Source organism: Oratosquilla oratoria, chromosome 10 (assembly GCF_046742065.1).
Source record: "Oratosquilla oratoria isolate Oo_2021 chromosome 10, ASM4674206v1, whole genome shotgun sequence".
NCBI classification, from domain to species: domain Eukaryota; kingdom Metazoa; phylum Arthropoda; class Malacostraca; order Stomatopoda; family Squillidae; genus Oratosquilla; species Oratosquilla oratoria.
Genome location: NC_134786.1, coordinates 12,322,939 through 12,338,616, shown reverse-complemented (window position 1 = coordinate 12,338,616; position 15,678 = coordinate 12,322,939). Strand labels below are relative to the sequence as shown.

General features: G+C 41.1%; 1 protein-coding gene across 6 annotated transcripts in view; it reads right to left on the bottom strand.

The window, feature by feature from the left end:
• The window catches only part of mRpL19 (mitochondrial ribosomal protein L19), a 30,958-nt gene that overhangs the window by 5,568 nt on the left and 9,712 nt on the right, over positions 1-15,678 (bottom strand). For all 6 annotated transcript variants that reach the window (XM_076191524.1, XM_076191526.1, XM_076191527.1 and 3 more), the window contains 3 exons: positions 14,614-14,738; positions 8,514-8,648; positions 3,431-3,618 (listed from right to left, as the gene is read on the bottom strand). In XM_076191524.1, coding sequence (XP_076047639.1) covers positions 3,431-3,618; positions 8,514-8,648; positions 14,614-14,738 — 448 coding nt within the window. The remainder of the gene's footprint in view (positions 1-3,430; positions 3,619-8,513; positions 8,649-14,613; positions 14,739-15,678) is intronic.

Here is a 15,678-nt window from a genome sequence, read left to right as displayed (position 1 = left end):
CTTTTCATCCCTGTTCTCCTCACCTCCTCATTTCTCATTCTATATAGCCTAGTAACCCCTATCATACTTCTCAGACACCTCATCTTAAACACATTCAAACTCCTTCTCTCTTCCTCTCTTATGTTCCATGTTTCTGCCCCATACAGTGCTGTCGGCACAGTCACTCCTTCATACAATCTCCTCTTAGCATCCATTCCCAAATGTCTTTCTCATTACACTTTTTAATCACCCAAGGCATTTACTCGCTTCTCTCAATCTACATTCTACCTCCACCTCCACTCCTCCCTTTCCTACCACATTTGCACCCAAGTATCTAAAACTATCCACTTCCTCCAGTCTCTCTCCCTTAATACTCACTTCCAGTCTGCTGCCACTTTCACCTCTTGTACGTCTCATCACCTTTTACCCACATTTATCTTCAACTTCCTTCTTTCAAACACTTTCCCAAACTGACAATAACTTCCTCAATCCCTCCTCTGATCCTGCTACAAGCGCAGTGTTGTCCGCAAACAACAGCTGGCTTATCCCACTTTTCTCCATTTTCTTTAACCATCTCCAGTCCCTGACCCACCACCCTTGCATTTACCTCTTGCACCTGATTTCTAATTATCATATTTAGATTCAAATTCATGTATCATTCCAGCTTGAGTTATATCACCTTCTCTGCTATTCCAAATATTTATGCATCTATACAGAAAACACCATTTCATCACATCCTTTAGCCATGAGGTCTTTCTTAATTTGTTCCCATGACATGTTAAGGCTCTCCCATCCTTAATCAAGATATTCTTTGGTCAATGTAATCTGAATACTGTAATCATATCACCTTTTTCTCTTCAATTTTTGAAAGTTGACAGACCCAGTGCTTTTGTCTTTCCTTGTATGGTTTATTTGCCAGGATGGGGACCAGCTTGGTGGCTGCCTTTTGTATTATCTCGATCTTGAATATATCCTTCATTCTCTGTAGGGGCCATACCACTGACGCATATTCCAGTCTTAGACGAATCAGTGCCTCAATGAGCTTTTTCATCATCTCTTGTGTGTATCTATGTGTGTATTTACCTAATTGTAGTATATCAGGAAAAGGAGCAACATCTGTTGGGTCCAATCTCCTACTCTCTAATTATTATTTATCCTACCTGGCCTCAAATACATATACTGATCCAACTTGATATATATCCTTGATTTCCAATTATCTTAGATAAGATTTGAACTCGTGTACTGTTTGAGCTTGAGCTATATCACTTCCTAAGCTATTTCAGGTATTTCTGCATCTACATGGAAAACTGTATTCTTTCACATCCTTTAGACATGTGGTCTTTCTTAATTTGCTCCCATGACCTCTTTTTGACCTGAATACTGTAATCATATCTTTCTATTCACTCTTTCAAAGCTGGCACATCCAGTACTTTTAGCCTTTCCTCATATGGTTTATCTACCAGGCTGGAGAGCAGTTTGGTTGCTGCCCATTATATTCTCTCTATCTTATTTATACCCTTCACCCTGTGTGGAGACCATACTACTGATGCATACTCCAGTCTTGGATGGATCAGGATTTCAACGAGTTTTTCATCATCTCTTCATCCAAATAGTGAAATGTCACTTTGATCTTCTGTTGTAATCCTTAAGTCTCTCTCACAATCCTACTATGTCTGTCAGGTAACAGGTTGTCTTTTATCAACATTCCCAAGTCTTTCTCCTCTTTTGCTTTTGTAATGGGTTTACTTCCCAAGGAGTTTAAAGATGGTTTTTTGCCACTACTGTCCATTTCCAGTACTTTGCATTTTTTCATATTAAACTTCATTTCCCACTCTTGGCTCCATGCAAATATAGATCTTTTTGCAAGTCTACCATACTCCTCATTTTCCACTCTTCTCATGATTTTTGTGTCATCTGCAAACATGTTGGCATAACTTGTTGTTCCTTCCATCATGTCATTGACATAAACAAGAAACATTATTGGTGCAAGCACTGAATCTTGTGGTACTCTGCTCGTTACTGCTCTCCCTCTTGACGTCTAATCCTTTACTATTGTCCTCATGTATCTTTCCTTCAAAAAAAATCTTTCATCTATTCTAGTAGTTTGCTTTTCAGTCCTCCAACATGTTTCAATTTCCACAATGCTGACTGTGAGGTACTTTATCAAGTGCCTTCTCCAGATCCAGGTACACACAGTCCACCCCCCCCCCTCTCTCTTGCATCGCATCATTCTTGAGTAAAAGCTAAAGGTTTGACACACATGACCTTCCAGTTATAAAGCCAAACTGACTGATTGTCTGTCTGTCAGAATGTTCATCTTTTCAAGATATTTGGTCCATCAAACCTTCACAATCCTTTCACATAATTTCACTATTGTGCGGGTCAGTGATACCAGCCTATAATTTAGTGATGTTTCCTTTTCCCACCTTTGTGGGAATGGATGCTAAGAGGAGATTGTATGAAGGGGTAGAGTTTAACTGTGTTTGAGATGAAATATCTGAGAAGTATGATAGGGGTTACCTGGCTGGATAGAGTGAGAGACAAGGAGGTGAGGAGGAGAGCATGGGTGGAAGAGGAATTGGGAGATAGGGTGGATGACAGAGTACTGGGATGGTTTGGACACATGAAAAGAATGGGTGAAGAAAGATTAGTAAAAGAAGTGTGGAAGGCAGAGGTGGACGGAGTGAATATGAATAGGAAGGGCCAACCGAGGATGAGATAGAGCATAGGGTAAATGGGGCATTGAGAAAGAGGGGGATGTCTGTTGAGGAAGGAAGGGAGAATACAGAAGATAGGGGTGAATGGAGAATGGTTGTGTATGGATGATGCTGTGATACATGGAAAGGAGTGGGTGGGGGATAGGGTGTTTGGGGAGTATGTGCGAATGATATTTTGACGCATCCCCCAAGGGATTTCTCCCTGTCTTCTCTTTTATGTATGAGGAAATGGAGAGGGGGGAGTCACTGATTAAATGAAGCGGCCTTGCTGTGAATGTGATGTGTCTTGCAGCATTGCTTCTGATCCAGGGTAGTGGGCGAGATAAAGGGATGAGCCAAGAAAAGAGGGAGGGAGAGGTGGTGAATGGGAGTGGAGTATGTGGGGATGAAATGGGTGGGAGAGGATTTATGCCTTTGACTTTAGCTACTTCCCTTGTAAGGGGGAAAAAGCCCTTGGTATATGTATGTATAAAACAAGCAGTCAAGGTCCAATATGGGTCAATACAACATATTGATTTGGCATAAGCTAATGCCAAACAAAATTGTGCAATTAAAGGGCTGCTCTTAAATCCATAGGTACTTTTAATACATCTTCAGTCCCTAGGTGGACAAAAGTATCTGACACTATGCAAAAAATATTTTAATTATTTCATGTTTATAAAGAGATTTATATATTTTCAGTCCATTTCACTGACATACAAAACATCACATTCCAATAAAAACATATTCCTAACCTTTACTGGATTAACGGGAACTGGTGCCCCATCAGGCAAGATTTCCTCCTCCATATCTAGGGGGAATGTGGAGTACTCTGGCAGTGCATCACGCAAGTAAAGTAATTCACCATCTAGACGCTTCTCTAGTCTAATTACTTCAATACCTTGAATAAGTGGTGAGTACATTTCATACAAGATTTCAACTCCTGCAAAGAAAAGGGACACTCAGTAGATGAATTCCTTTCAAAGATAAAGTATAACATTTTATATTTCTACTTTTGCAATAACCTGGGTAAATATTCTGGCTCTGTTCCCACAGTGTAGTGTTGGTTAAAGAAATATGAGAACAAAAGTAACACCAATATGAATCAACCAATATCTTTTCGGGGATTCCTAGGCATAATAACAGTAAAACTGTTGCCTCCAGTTTCAATGACTGGAAATCTAGAGCCCCACAGTGGTTTGCACCAGTCCTTGGACCTTCTAACATATCTCTGGGAAGAAACACTGGAATTTTGTCTGCAATGTATTTGCGCAGGATTGTTCCTATTTTACATCTTTGTGGTAGCAGGAGGGGAGCAGTTGCCAGATGATGTAAACTCTCCTTGTTTGAAAAGAGGAAGGAAATACAGTTGATTATTTCTGAAGAAAGACAACACTGAGATGATTTTCACTGATGTCTAATCTTGAAGGACCACTTGTAGGTATCCTTCACTGGTCCCTTCCTAGATGCATAGCACATAGAAGGAAAATACCTGGTTACTTTTCTCCTTTCCTTTTTCCACAAAGCAGGGATGGAAAAGAAGATAGTAGATAGGGCCGACAAAAGAGTATTGGGATGGTTTGGACACATGGAAAGAATGAGTTATGAAAGGTTGATAAAAGAGGTGTAGAAGGCAGAAGTGGATGGAATGAACTGGAGGGGACAACCAAGGATGAGATGGTGCGATGGAATGAAAGAGGCTTTCAGCAAGGAAGGGGGAAAGCAGGAGATAGGGATGAGTGGAAAATGGCTGTATATAGATGATACTTTGATACAAGGAAGGGAAGGGGTGGGGGATGTAGGGAAAGGTTGTGTGTGGATGACAATTTGACGCAATACAAAGGGATTTCTCCCCCATCTTCTCTATTTTCTGCATGAAGAGACAGAGGGGGGATTGCCAATTAAATGAAGTGGGCTTGCTATGGATGTACTGTGTCATACTGCATTGCTTCTGACCCCCTGGGGCAGTGGGAAGGAGACAAAGATGACCCTTCATCTACAAGGAGCTAAGATAAGAGGGGAAATAAGGGAGGTGGATAGGAGTGAAATGGGCAGGAGTGGGGGGTGGGTGGGTGCCTTTTGACTTGGCTACATCCCATATGGGGAGGGGGAAGCCCTCACTGCTCCATCAACAAATGGGTATGCTCCTGGAGGCTGGTGTCTGGTGGTTGTGGAGGAAGAGAAGAGAGTATTTCTGTGTTGTTTTTATCATGTTTCTTGGCATGTGTGGGTGTTCTGCTATGTAGTGTGGTGGGTGTGCTATGTTTGTGGAGGCTATGACGAGTATCTGTGTGCCATATTCTTATATATGTCGAAACACGCGACTAAATGGTGGTGGAGATTCCACTTTCTGCATTTTCTTCTGCAGTTAAGGCATGCTTTCACTTACCTAACCCTTTACTAGGAGGGCATGTACACCTCCAAATATATGAATACATGAACAGAGTCTTACATAAGCAATACTAATCATATATACATACACATACCAAGGTTTTTTTTCTCCTTACAAGAAAGGTAGCCAAAGTCAAAAGCATAAATCCACTCCCACCCATTTCATCCCCACATACTCCACTCACATTCATCCCCTCCCTCCCTACCTCTTTTCTTGGCTCCTCTTGGATGACAGGTTATCCCTGCATCTCGCTCACTGCCCTGGATTAGAAGCAATACAGCAAGACACAGCACATCCATAGCAAACCGCTTCATTTAATCGGCAACCCCCCTCCTCCGTCCCCACATGCAGAAAAAGAGAAGACGGGGAAAAATCCCTTCAGGCTACGTCAAACTATCATTCCCTTCGGGCTGCGTCAAATTTTGCTCACACATACTACCTCACCCACCAGCCCACTGCCCATTCCACCTCATGCATCACATCATCCATATACAGGTAAACGTCGACTTATGATGGCCGCGACTTACGATTGTTCGACTTTACGATGACGACGACGACGATGACGATATGATAATTTAACCCCTTCCATACGGTGCCGCACACATAGGCGTCATGAGGAGCAAGTGGATTCGCGACGCTGCCATATCGGCGTCTTGATTATATTTATTGTAGTCGCCCCTGTGTTTTTACATTCTCTCAAATGTGCCGTAAATCCCATTCCCTGTGGTTTTCAAAATTCGCGGGTGAAAGAGAGAACGATCGATATAAGCGGTGACTATATTTTATGATGCGAGTATTATTACGTCACGTCGTACGGCTGGCATTGGCTGCTGCCCGCGAGATTTTAAGTTCCGTACTGTAAATACATATTATAGTGTTTGAATATGGTAAAAAGGATAAAAATTATTAAATAAACTACTGTACATGTTTAATAGGCTATATTCAGTATCTCTGGTGGTTAATATACAGGTAGGCTAGGTACAGTGACCACGGAACAGAGTGGGGATCGACTTACGATGAGATCGTCTTACGATGGCTCTTTCGAAACCTAATGCCATCGTAAGTCGACGTTTACCTGTACAATCATTCTCCATTCACCCGTCTTCTGTCCTCTCCTGTCCTTCCTCAACAGACATTCCCCTCTTCCCCAAAGCCCCCTTCACCCCATCCATCCACCTCATCCTAGGACGTCCCTTCATGTTCACTCCCTCCACATCTGCCTTCCATACCTCTTTTACTAGTCTTTCTTCACTCATTCTTTCCATGTGTCCAAACCATCCTAATACTCTTTCATCAACCCTATCTACCAACTCCCTTTCCACCCCTGTTCTCCTCCTCACCTCCTCATTTCTCACTCTATCTAGCCTAGTAACCCCAATCATACTTCTCAGACACCTCATCTCAAACACATTCAAACTCCTTCTCTCTTATGTTCCATGTTTCTGCCCCATACAGTGCTGTTGGCACAATCACTCCTTCATACAGTCTCCTCTTAACATCCATTCCCAAATGTCTATTTCTCATTACACTCTTTAATCCACCAAGGCATTTACTCGCTTCTCTCAATCTACATTCTACCTCCACCTTTTCCTGCCACATTTGCACCCAAGTATCTGAAATTATCCACTTCCTCCAGTCACTCTCCCTTAATGCTCACTTCCAGTCTACTGCCACTTTCACCCCTTGTACATCTCATCACCTTACTTTTACCCACGTTTATCTTTAGCTTTCTTCTATCACATACTCTCCCAAACTCTGTCACCAACTTCCTCAATCCCTCCTCCGATTCTGCCACAAGCACAGTGTCGTCTGCAAAACAACAGCTGGCTCATCTCCCACTTTTCTCCATTTTCTTTAACCATCTCCAATCCCTGACCCACTACCCTTGCATTTACCTCTTGCACCACCCCATCCATGTATAAGTTGAACAGCCAGGGCGACATAACGCATCCTTGACGAAGTCCCACCTTTACCTCGAACCACTCACTCTCTCCATTCCAAATCCTGACACAAGCTCTACTACTCTCATAAAAACTCTTGACAGCTCCTAGAAGCTTTCCTCCTATCCCGTATATCTGCATAATCTCCCACAGTGCCTTTCTGTCTACCCTATCGTAAGCCTTTTCCAGATCCATAAAAGCCAAAAAAACATCCTTCCCCTTTCCTATAGCTTTCTCACATATCTGTCTTACCACAAAGATCTGATCTACACAACCTCTACCTGCCCTAAATCCACACTGTTCCTCACCAATTACTCCCTCTGTTCCTCTTCTAATCCTCTCAATCAAGATCCTCCCATAAGCCTTCCCAACTACACTTAACAAGTTAATCCCTCTGAAACTACTACATTCACACTTGTAAAGAGGAACTATACAGGCACATTTAGCAACTCCCTAAAATACTCTGCCCATCTTCCTCTTACTGTCGTCTATTCTATTATCATCTCTCCATCTGCACCTTTTAATTTTTCTTCTCTACTAAATTCACCTCCCCTTCCTATCTTAATTTCCTCCCAAAATATCTTTTTATTACTTTCAAAATTTTCTGCCATACTCTAATCCCATTTCATATCTGCTCTCCTTTATCTTATGAAAGAGTATTGGGATGGTTTGGACACATGGAAAGAATAAGTGAAGAAAGACTATTAAAAGAGGTGTGGAACACAGGTGGAAGGAGTGAACATGAGGGAGCACCCTAGGATGAGATGGATGGATGAGGTAAAAGGAGCATTGGGAAAGAGAGGAATGTCTGTTGAGGAAGGATGGGAGAGGGCAGAAGATAGGGGTGAATGGAGAATAGATGATGCTGTGATGCATGAGGGGGAGTGGGTGGGGGATGCGTTTTGTGGGAGTATGCATGAGAAATAAAATGCACAGCCCGAAGGGGTTTCTCCCCGTCTTCTCCTTTTCTGCATGAGGGGGCAGAGAGGGGGGGGTTGCCGATTTAATGAAATAGCCTTGTTGTGGATATGCTGTGTTTTACGACACTGCTTCTGACCCAGGGCAGTGGACAAGATACAGGGATGACCCATCATCCAGGAAGTGCCAAGCTAAGAGGGAAGGAAGAGGGTAGAGGGGAGTGGAGTATGTAGGGGATGGAAGGGTGGGAGTGGTTTCTATGCCTTTGTTTTTTGGCTGCCTCCCATGTAAGGAGGAAAAAGCCTTTGGTATATGTATCTTATGCTTTAATTCTCTTCTCTTTTCTTTGTACCTCTCATATGTTTCTCTTGTCCTATCTAGCAACCAATCTGTGAATGCTAGTTTCTTCTCTTCTACAACCTTCTTTGCTTCATTATCCCACCATCATGGTCCTTAAATTGGTTTTCGATGTGATTATTCAAATCTAGGGTGTGCCTGCTGAGGGAAGCTTAAAACTGCAAGAGACATAAGATTCATCCTATGCACTCCCTCAATTTAAAAAACTTGTAAATTAATATTACAACCTACCTTGATTATCTATTACATTCCTGAGAATAAACCAGGCTCGGAGTCCTGTCCCACCCCTCTGGATACAGATCCCAAGGAAGCGATTAACTTTGCCAGAGGCATTTGGGTCTGCAACACTTACTGCCATGACGGTGCCTGAAAGGAAAGAAATATGAATTACATACTTAAGAGAGGCTATTCAGGTCTTAAAACATGTACAAATTTACATGTGACGCTGAGGATGAGGAGGACATTGATGAGGTAAAAGGAGATAGAGGAGGTGGTGGCAGAGGATTAGGATGATGATGGTGATGAATATATGCAATTCCCATAAATGATACAATGTGCACTATTTCCTCCTGGTTCCATGAACATTCCTCATACATCCAAGGCCCCTTTAACCTAGCCATCCACCTCATTCCTGACCTTCCTCCCAAATTACCTCTATATGCTTCTATTTTCTACAATCTTTATGCTCATTTTCCCTCCCTCATTCTTTCCATATGCCCAAACTATCTCAACATTTTGATCAACCCTATGAAACAGCTCTTTTGTTTTCCACTCCCATTCTCTGCCTCACCTCCACATTTCTCCCTCTATCCATTCTTAACATACAATGCTCAACAAAAGAAGTGGATGTTAAGAAAGTTAATCAGAACAATTATCTGGGACTGCTGTGTGACTACCCACCTAAGTTTTCAACCACATGGGATGAAGTGGTCCAGGAGGATGGTGTTCCTCCTCACACCACAAAATCTGTGTGTCAGTGGCTTAATAACTGCCAGGTACCTTTTTATAAAGGACCTTCCAGGCAACAGTCCTGATTTGAGCCCAATAAAAAAATCTCTGGTACCTCATCAAGAGCAACCTCCAGGTGAAGGACGTCAGCTCTGTACCCAAATTACAGGCAGCCAACCAAGAATCTTGGGACAATCTGAACCCCTAACGGCTTGAAATTCTTGCCTTATTCTATCAAGATGTTCCAAAAGATAAGAAAGAGAAAAGGCCTCCCTACCAAGTACTGAATATACTGATATTAATGAATTACCTTCATTTTAATTGTAAATTATCTACATTCCTTTTGTGCAGGCAGAGGGGGGCAGACACTTATTTGTCAAGCACTGTACATAATACTTCTTAAACACTTCATATCACATCACATTCAGACCCTGCCTCCCTTAAACTCCAAATCTCTGCTCTGTACAATGCCATTGGTACAATCACTACTTTATACAACCTGCTCTTTGCATTCAATCCCAAATACCTATTTCTCACAACACTCCCCATTACATCTCAACATTTACTTACCTTTTTCATATCTACTCATCCACTCATTGCCACATGCAATGCCAAATAATTAAAATTTTCCACTTCCTCTAGCCTTTCAACATTCACAGTCGCATCTAACTGCAAATTTCTTGAACATGCTCACTCAAACCAATTAGATATTCAAGAAGATTTAGATAAATTACAGCAATGGTCTGAAAAGTGGCTAATGAAATTTAACACAAGTAAATGCAAGGTAATGCACATAGGTAAAAATAACAGCAAGTACGATTACAAGTTATTTGGAAATTCGTTAACAAAAGTGGATAGTGAAAAAGATCTCGGCGTAATTATCAGTAACGACCTCAAATCATCCAAGCAGTGTATTTCAGCCTCTGAGAAAGCAAATAAGATTCTGGGATTGATTGCGCGATCTTTTGATTTCAAAAGTCCATCACTCATTAACAAGCTATATAAATCGTTAGTTCGTCCACATTTGGAATATGCTGTTTCCGTATGGTCACCGAATCTCATTAAAGACATTGACAGACTGGAAAAAGTACAACGGCGAGCCACAAAACTGATTCCAAATATCAAAAATAAATCATACGAAAATCGACTTAAGCACATGAATCTGTTTTCCCTAAAAAAGCGTAGACTCAGAGGTGACTTGATACAGGTCTTTAAGATTTTAAAGGGAATTGACAACATCAAAAGTGACCAAATTTTCACATTGAATGAGAATCAGACAAGAAACAATGGTCTCAAACTGTCCGGAAATAGATTCAATTTGGAAGTAGGTAGAAACAACTTTGCCAACCGTGTAGTTAATGAATGGAATAAACTTCCTGCACAGGTAGTGCAATGTAGTTCAGTTCGAAGCTTTAAGAATCATTTAGATAAATACCTAAGTAAGATGCTGTAATTATTATAATTTATGTTATATTATTTGTTTTTGTTATAATTTGTCTGTCTGATTTTCATTTATTATTAGTTATATGTCAATTTATTATCAATTACTATTTACCTGTTTGTTTGTTATTCAACTATACCAATGCATTTATTTATGTATTTTAATTGTTATTTACATTGTTATAGTTTTAATTTATTATTAATATGATTTTTTTTTTTTTTTTTTTTTTTTTTCATCCGACCTAGATATGGATCAAAAGGTCTCCTGTCGGCATGCTTTGCCTTTGTAATCCTTTGTAACTTTTGTCCACATTTGTTCTCAAACTTGTTCACCAACTGCTTCAGTCTCTCTTTGGAAGCAGCTACAAGTGCAGTGTCATCCACAACCAATAAATGAAAAATTTCATGTCCCTTCACCTTCATCCACCAACTCCATACTTCTGCCTATCACTCTTATAACCTTCTTTACCACCCCATCATATATAAGATGAACTACCATGGTAAAATTACACAACCCTAATTCAGCCCCCATTCACCTCAAACCATTCACTCTACAAATACAATGAGAATACATGGTTTTGATTCTGGGATCAACATCAGGTATCTGCAATTGATGACCATGTGAGATGGATGTCAGAATCATCCTTCTGCTGGTCATTTTCAAAACACAACACCCTCAGCTCTATTTGGAGGCAGAGCACCGAGAAGCTGACAATGGATCTCTAGACCAGGCAGACCTCTCTATCAATTTCAACTGAATTTCCTCCTGTAAGAGGCTGGTAGACAAGTGGGTAGAAAGAGAGGTAGGTGGCGAGAATTGGATTTTTATGAGTTGGGTGTTTGATAAACAGCAGTTGTAGGCAATGGAATTGCACAATCTAGTTTCCCATCTAAATGTTTACAAACAGCTGCCAGGGACCTGATTTCATTATTGTATAATGTTCATTTTTATGCTGATGTAACAATATGTAAACTAAGTCGGTGGTGCATTGATTTCAAGATTGCTTGAGTAAGCAGTATTGCTTACAGGGCCTGTAACAGCCTTTCTGATTGGAATAAAGGGTGGAGGAGAAAATTCAATTGGTTCACATGAGTAAAGTCATGCCCATAGAGGAGGTACCTAGATGCAAAAGTAAAGATCATTGGACTAAAGAAATCATGACATCATTGCCAACTGACTTAGTGAACAAATTGAGAATTCCTAGTGGGAATCCCTTGGTGTAACTTGACAAACCAAGTGTAATTATATTCAGGAAGAAAAGGAAGAACATTAAGCTCCATTTAATTCCCCTCTATCAGAGTAATACTATGGAGAACTCCTACAAATGAAAACAGAAAGTGACTAATCATGCATCTCAAGACAGTGGTGAAAAGATAGAAAGTGACAGGCATGTTAATAGAAAGTTAATACACATAAGAAAGTTGGCCCATAGAGATGACAACAGAGTGGTGAAAGGGGACAGTGGACAGAGTAACACCCCCACCTTTTACTAATATATTGATACTATAATAACTGTTGCCAACAGCAGCTGGGAACAGTCCTCAGGCCCTCCTACATATATCTTTACCAAGAAAATTTGGATTTGTCTGTTTGCATTAGTATGGGATTGTTTCAATGTCACCAAATGAAAGTGGTAGGGGAGGTAGCAGTTATTGCTCATGTGAAAAAACACAAGAAACAAGAAATACAGTTGAAGATGATAAAGAGAGATCATGGGCCAAGTCAGGAATTGAGTGTTAGCCCCTCAGGGCTGCACCTCCTGATTGAGGTGATGGGGTAGACATACATATACCAAAGGCTTTTTCCACCTTACACAGGGGGTAGCAAAAAAAAAAAAGGCATAGAAACCACTCCTACCCATTCCATTCCTTACATATTCCACTCCCCTCCACCCTCCTCCCTCCCTCTTATCTTGGCACCTCCTGGATGACGGGTCATCCCTGCATCCTGTCCACTGCCCTGGGTCAGAAGCAGTGTCACAAGACAAGTTTTGAAAATGGGCAGCTCTGCTGTCCATCTAACTTGCAGAACCACAAGCAGGTACCCGTCAATGGTCCCTCCACTTTTAACTCAAGCAGAACTGACAACCAATGAATGATCCCCCACTACTACTGCTAAAACCAAGTGACCCAAGTGACACTGACAAATTCCCACACTACTACTACAAATACTTATACCGAGGGCTTTTTCCCCCTCACAAGGGAGGTAGCCAAAGGCATAAATCCACTCCCACCCATTTCATCCCCACATACTCCACTACCCCCTCTCTTTTCTTGGCTCCTCCCGGATGACAGGTTATCCCATCCCCCACCCACTCCCTTCCATGCATCACAGCATCATCTATACACAACCATTTACTACTCACCCCTATCTTCTGTCTCCTCCCTTCCTCAACAGACATCCCCTCTTTCTCAACACCCCATCCATCCATCCATCTCATCCTTAGTCGCCTCCTGTTCACTCTATCCACCTCTGGCTTCCACATTCTGTTTACTTTCTTCACTCATTCTTTCTATGTGTCCAAACCATTCCAATACCTTTTCATCAACCCTATCTCCCAACTACTACACAGTCTAAAATTTCCTCCCAGAGCGACATGTGGATGGGTCTAAGGACCATTCCCAGCAACTGTGAGGCTGTAGGTTTCCATTTGGAGAAACACAAGGCAACAATTATTAGTCATCATTATGTACGCTAATATTAACATATTTGGGAAGTAAAAGCAAATAAATAATTAAGTTATCTCTGAATGGTTAGGGCAGAGTAACCTTGCATGCCATCATACTGTTGGTGCTCTATACATATTTCAAGGTACCAGTTTATACTCTGACAATCCTCTTTTATAACACTTCAGAAGAATCCATTCATAGATTTCAAGTAGTGCATAGGTAGTTCCCACTCACTAATTCCACTCATGGCATCTGATGTACCAATCCTGTGTTCATATCACTCTTGTATGGACATGCCTGACAATATAATACTGTTGTGCTAGGAACCTTTACCCTTAATGTCAACATTTTCCATCTGATATGCAGTAACATTTGTAAGAACCTGATCTACTGAATATTTTTTTTCTTTTGTGCTTTTGTCATTATTCAAAATACTTCTAAAATATAATGACAATCTTGCATTCTCCACTTGTCCAATTTGTTGCAATCATCTCGAACATATTCACCACTCTGACTCACTTTTTGAAAATCATAACCTAACATTAACAAAATTATGATAAACTTGATTATGTGATGTACCATAACATAATTGTACAACTACAATCCAGATTTCCCTTCTGCATACATATATATACCAATTGAGGCCTTTTTCCTCCTTACAAGGGAGGTAGCCTAAGTCAAAAGGCATAATTATACTCCCACCCATTTCATGCCCACCCACTCCACTCTCATTCATCACCCCTCCCTCTTTTCTTGGCTCCTCCTGAATGATGGGTCATCCCTGCATCTCGCCAATTACCCTTGGTCAGAAGCAATGTAGCAAGACCTGACCTAACCTAAAACAACCAAAGACCTAAATCCATATAAAACCCAAAGAAATTTATGATAAGTTTTTAAGTCAAAATTTTCATACATACATACATATACCAATGACTTTTTCCCCCTTACAAGGGAGGTGGCCAAAGTGAAAAGCATAAATCCATTCCCACCCATTTCATCCTACATACTCCACTCCCATTCACCACCCCTCCCTCCCTCTTTTTTTGGCTCTTCCTGGATGACGAGTCATCCCTGCATCTTGCCCACTGCCCTGGGTCAGAAGCAATGCGACAAGACACAACACATCCACAGCAAGGCTGCTTCATTTAACCAGCAACCCCCCCCCCCTCTCCTTCCCCTCATGCAGAAAAGGAGAAGACAATGAGAAATCCCTTCAGGCTTCATCAAAATATTATTCACACATACTCCCCAACCTCTTTTTTTTCACACTTACCTACGTAAAACTCGGGAATGTTAATGACAGATCTACGTGCTAGCATGTCCTGCCGCTCAAGTCTCTCACGCAGATTGTTACGCCATTCTGGATTAGGGTCTGGCAGAAATTCAGGATACACATGCCTACAGAAAATAATGTAAACTGTTAGAAAGTATATAATTCAAAGACATCAATCCATTACCCCAGTTTTCTTGCAGGAGACCCATGACTATCAAGTTGGCAACAGCTACTGGACATGCCCATACATCACTCAGGGATGAAATATTGTGTTTTTGTGTAGGGATTGTTAGTGTGGGGCAGTGAAGGATGAGGTGTTCAGCATCTTGTGTGTGGTGGTTGCATCTAGGGCAGTTTGATTTTGTGGCCAGGCCTATTCTGTATTGGTACAGTTTTATAGCTGGATGGTGTCCTGAATATAAGCATGCCAGTGTGGTTCTTACTTTTCTTGGGAGGAATTTTTCTATGGGGATGATGTCTGGGAGGTTCTGGTGAAGTACTGAGTTTAGTGGTATGCCTTGAAGAGCTTGTTTAGTGATCTGAATGTGAAGATGTTTTTGTGTGGATTTATATATGGGATATATGGTAGGTTGTATATTATTTGAGTTGTAAGATACCTGTGTGCTTTTTTTGTTACACTCAGCTGGTAGTGCTTGTGTAATAAAATGAGATGAGTGAGTAGGGTTAAAGGCTCTATAACAGAACTGCATCATGATAATTTTCATTTATTCTATGAGGAGAATTTTGGTTTGTGTGTGCAGGTGTCCTATTGATATATATTTGGTTGATCCTGTTATGACTCTTAATGCTTTATTTTGTAAAGGTTGTAAAATGCTTGTTTGTTTTTCTGATTGCTTGGAACCATGCTGTAGAAGCATAGTTGAGTGTAGTTCTTACAACTTATTTGTAGACAGTAATTAGTTTCCTTCTGTTGTCTGTACACACCATGATAACCACGTGGCATGGAACGCACATCATATCACCCACAACCTGATGCTTCTATGACAGTGCAACCCTGCTTGACCCGACCTAACCTAATCCCATGCAATTATGTAATTACGCACC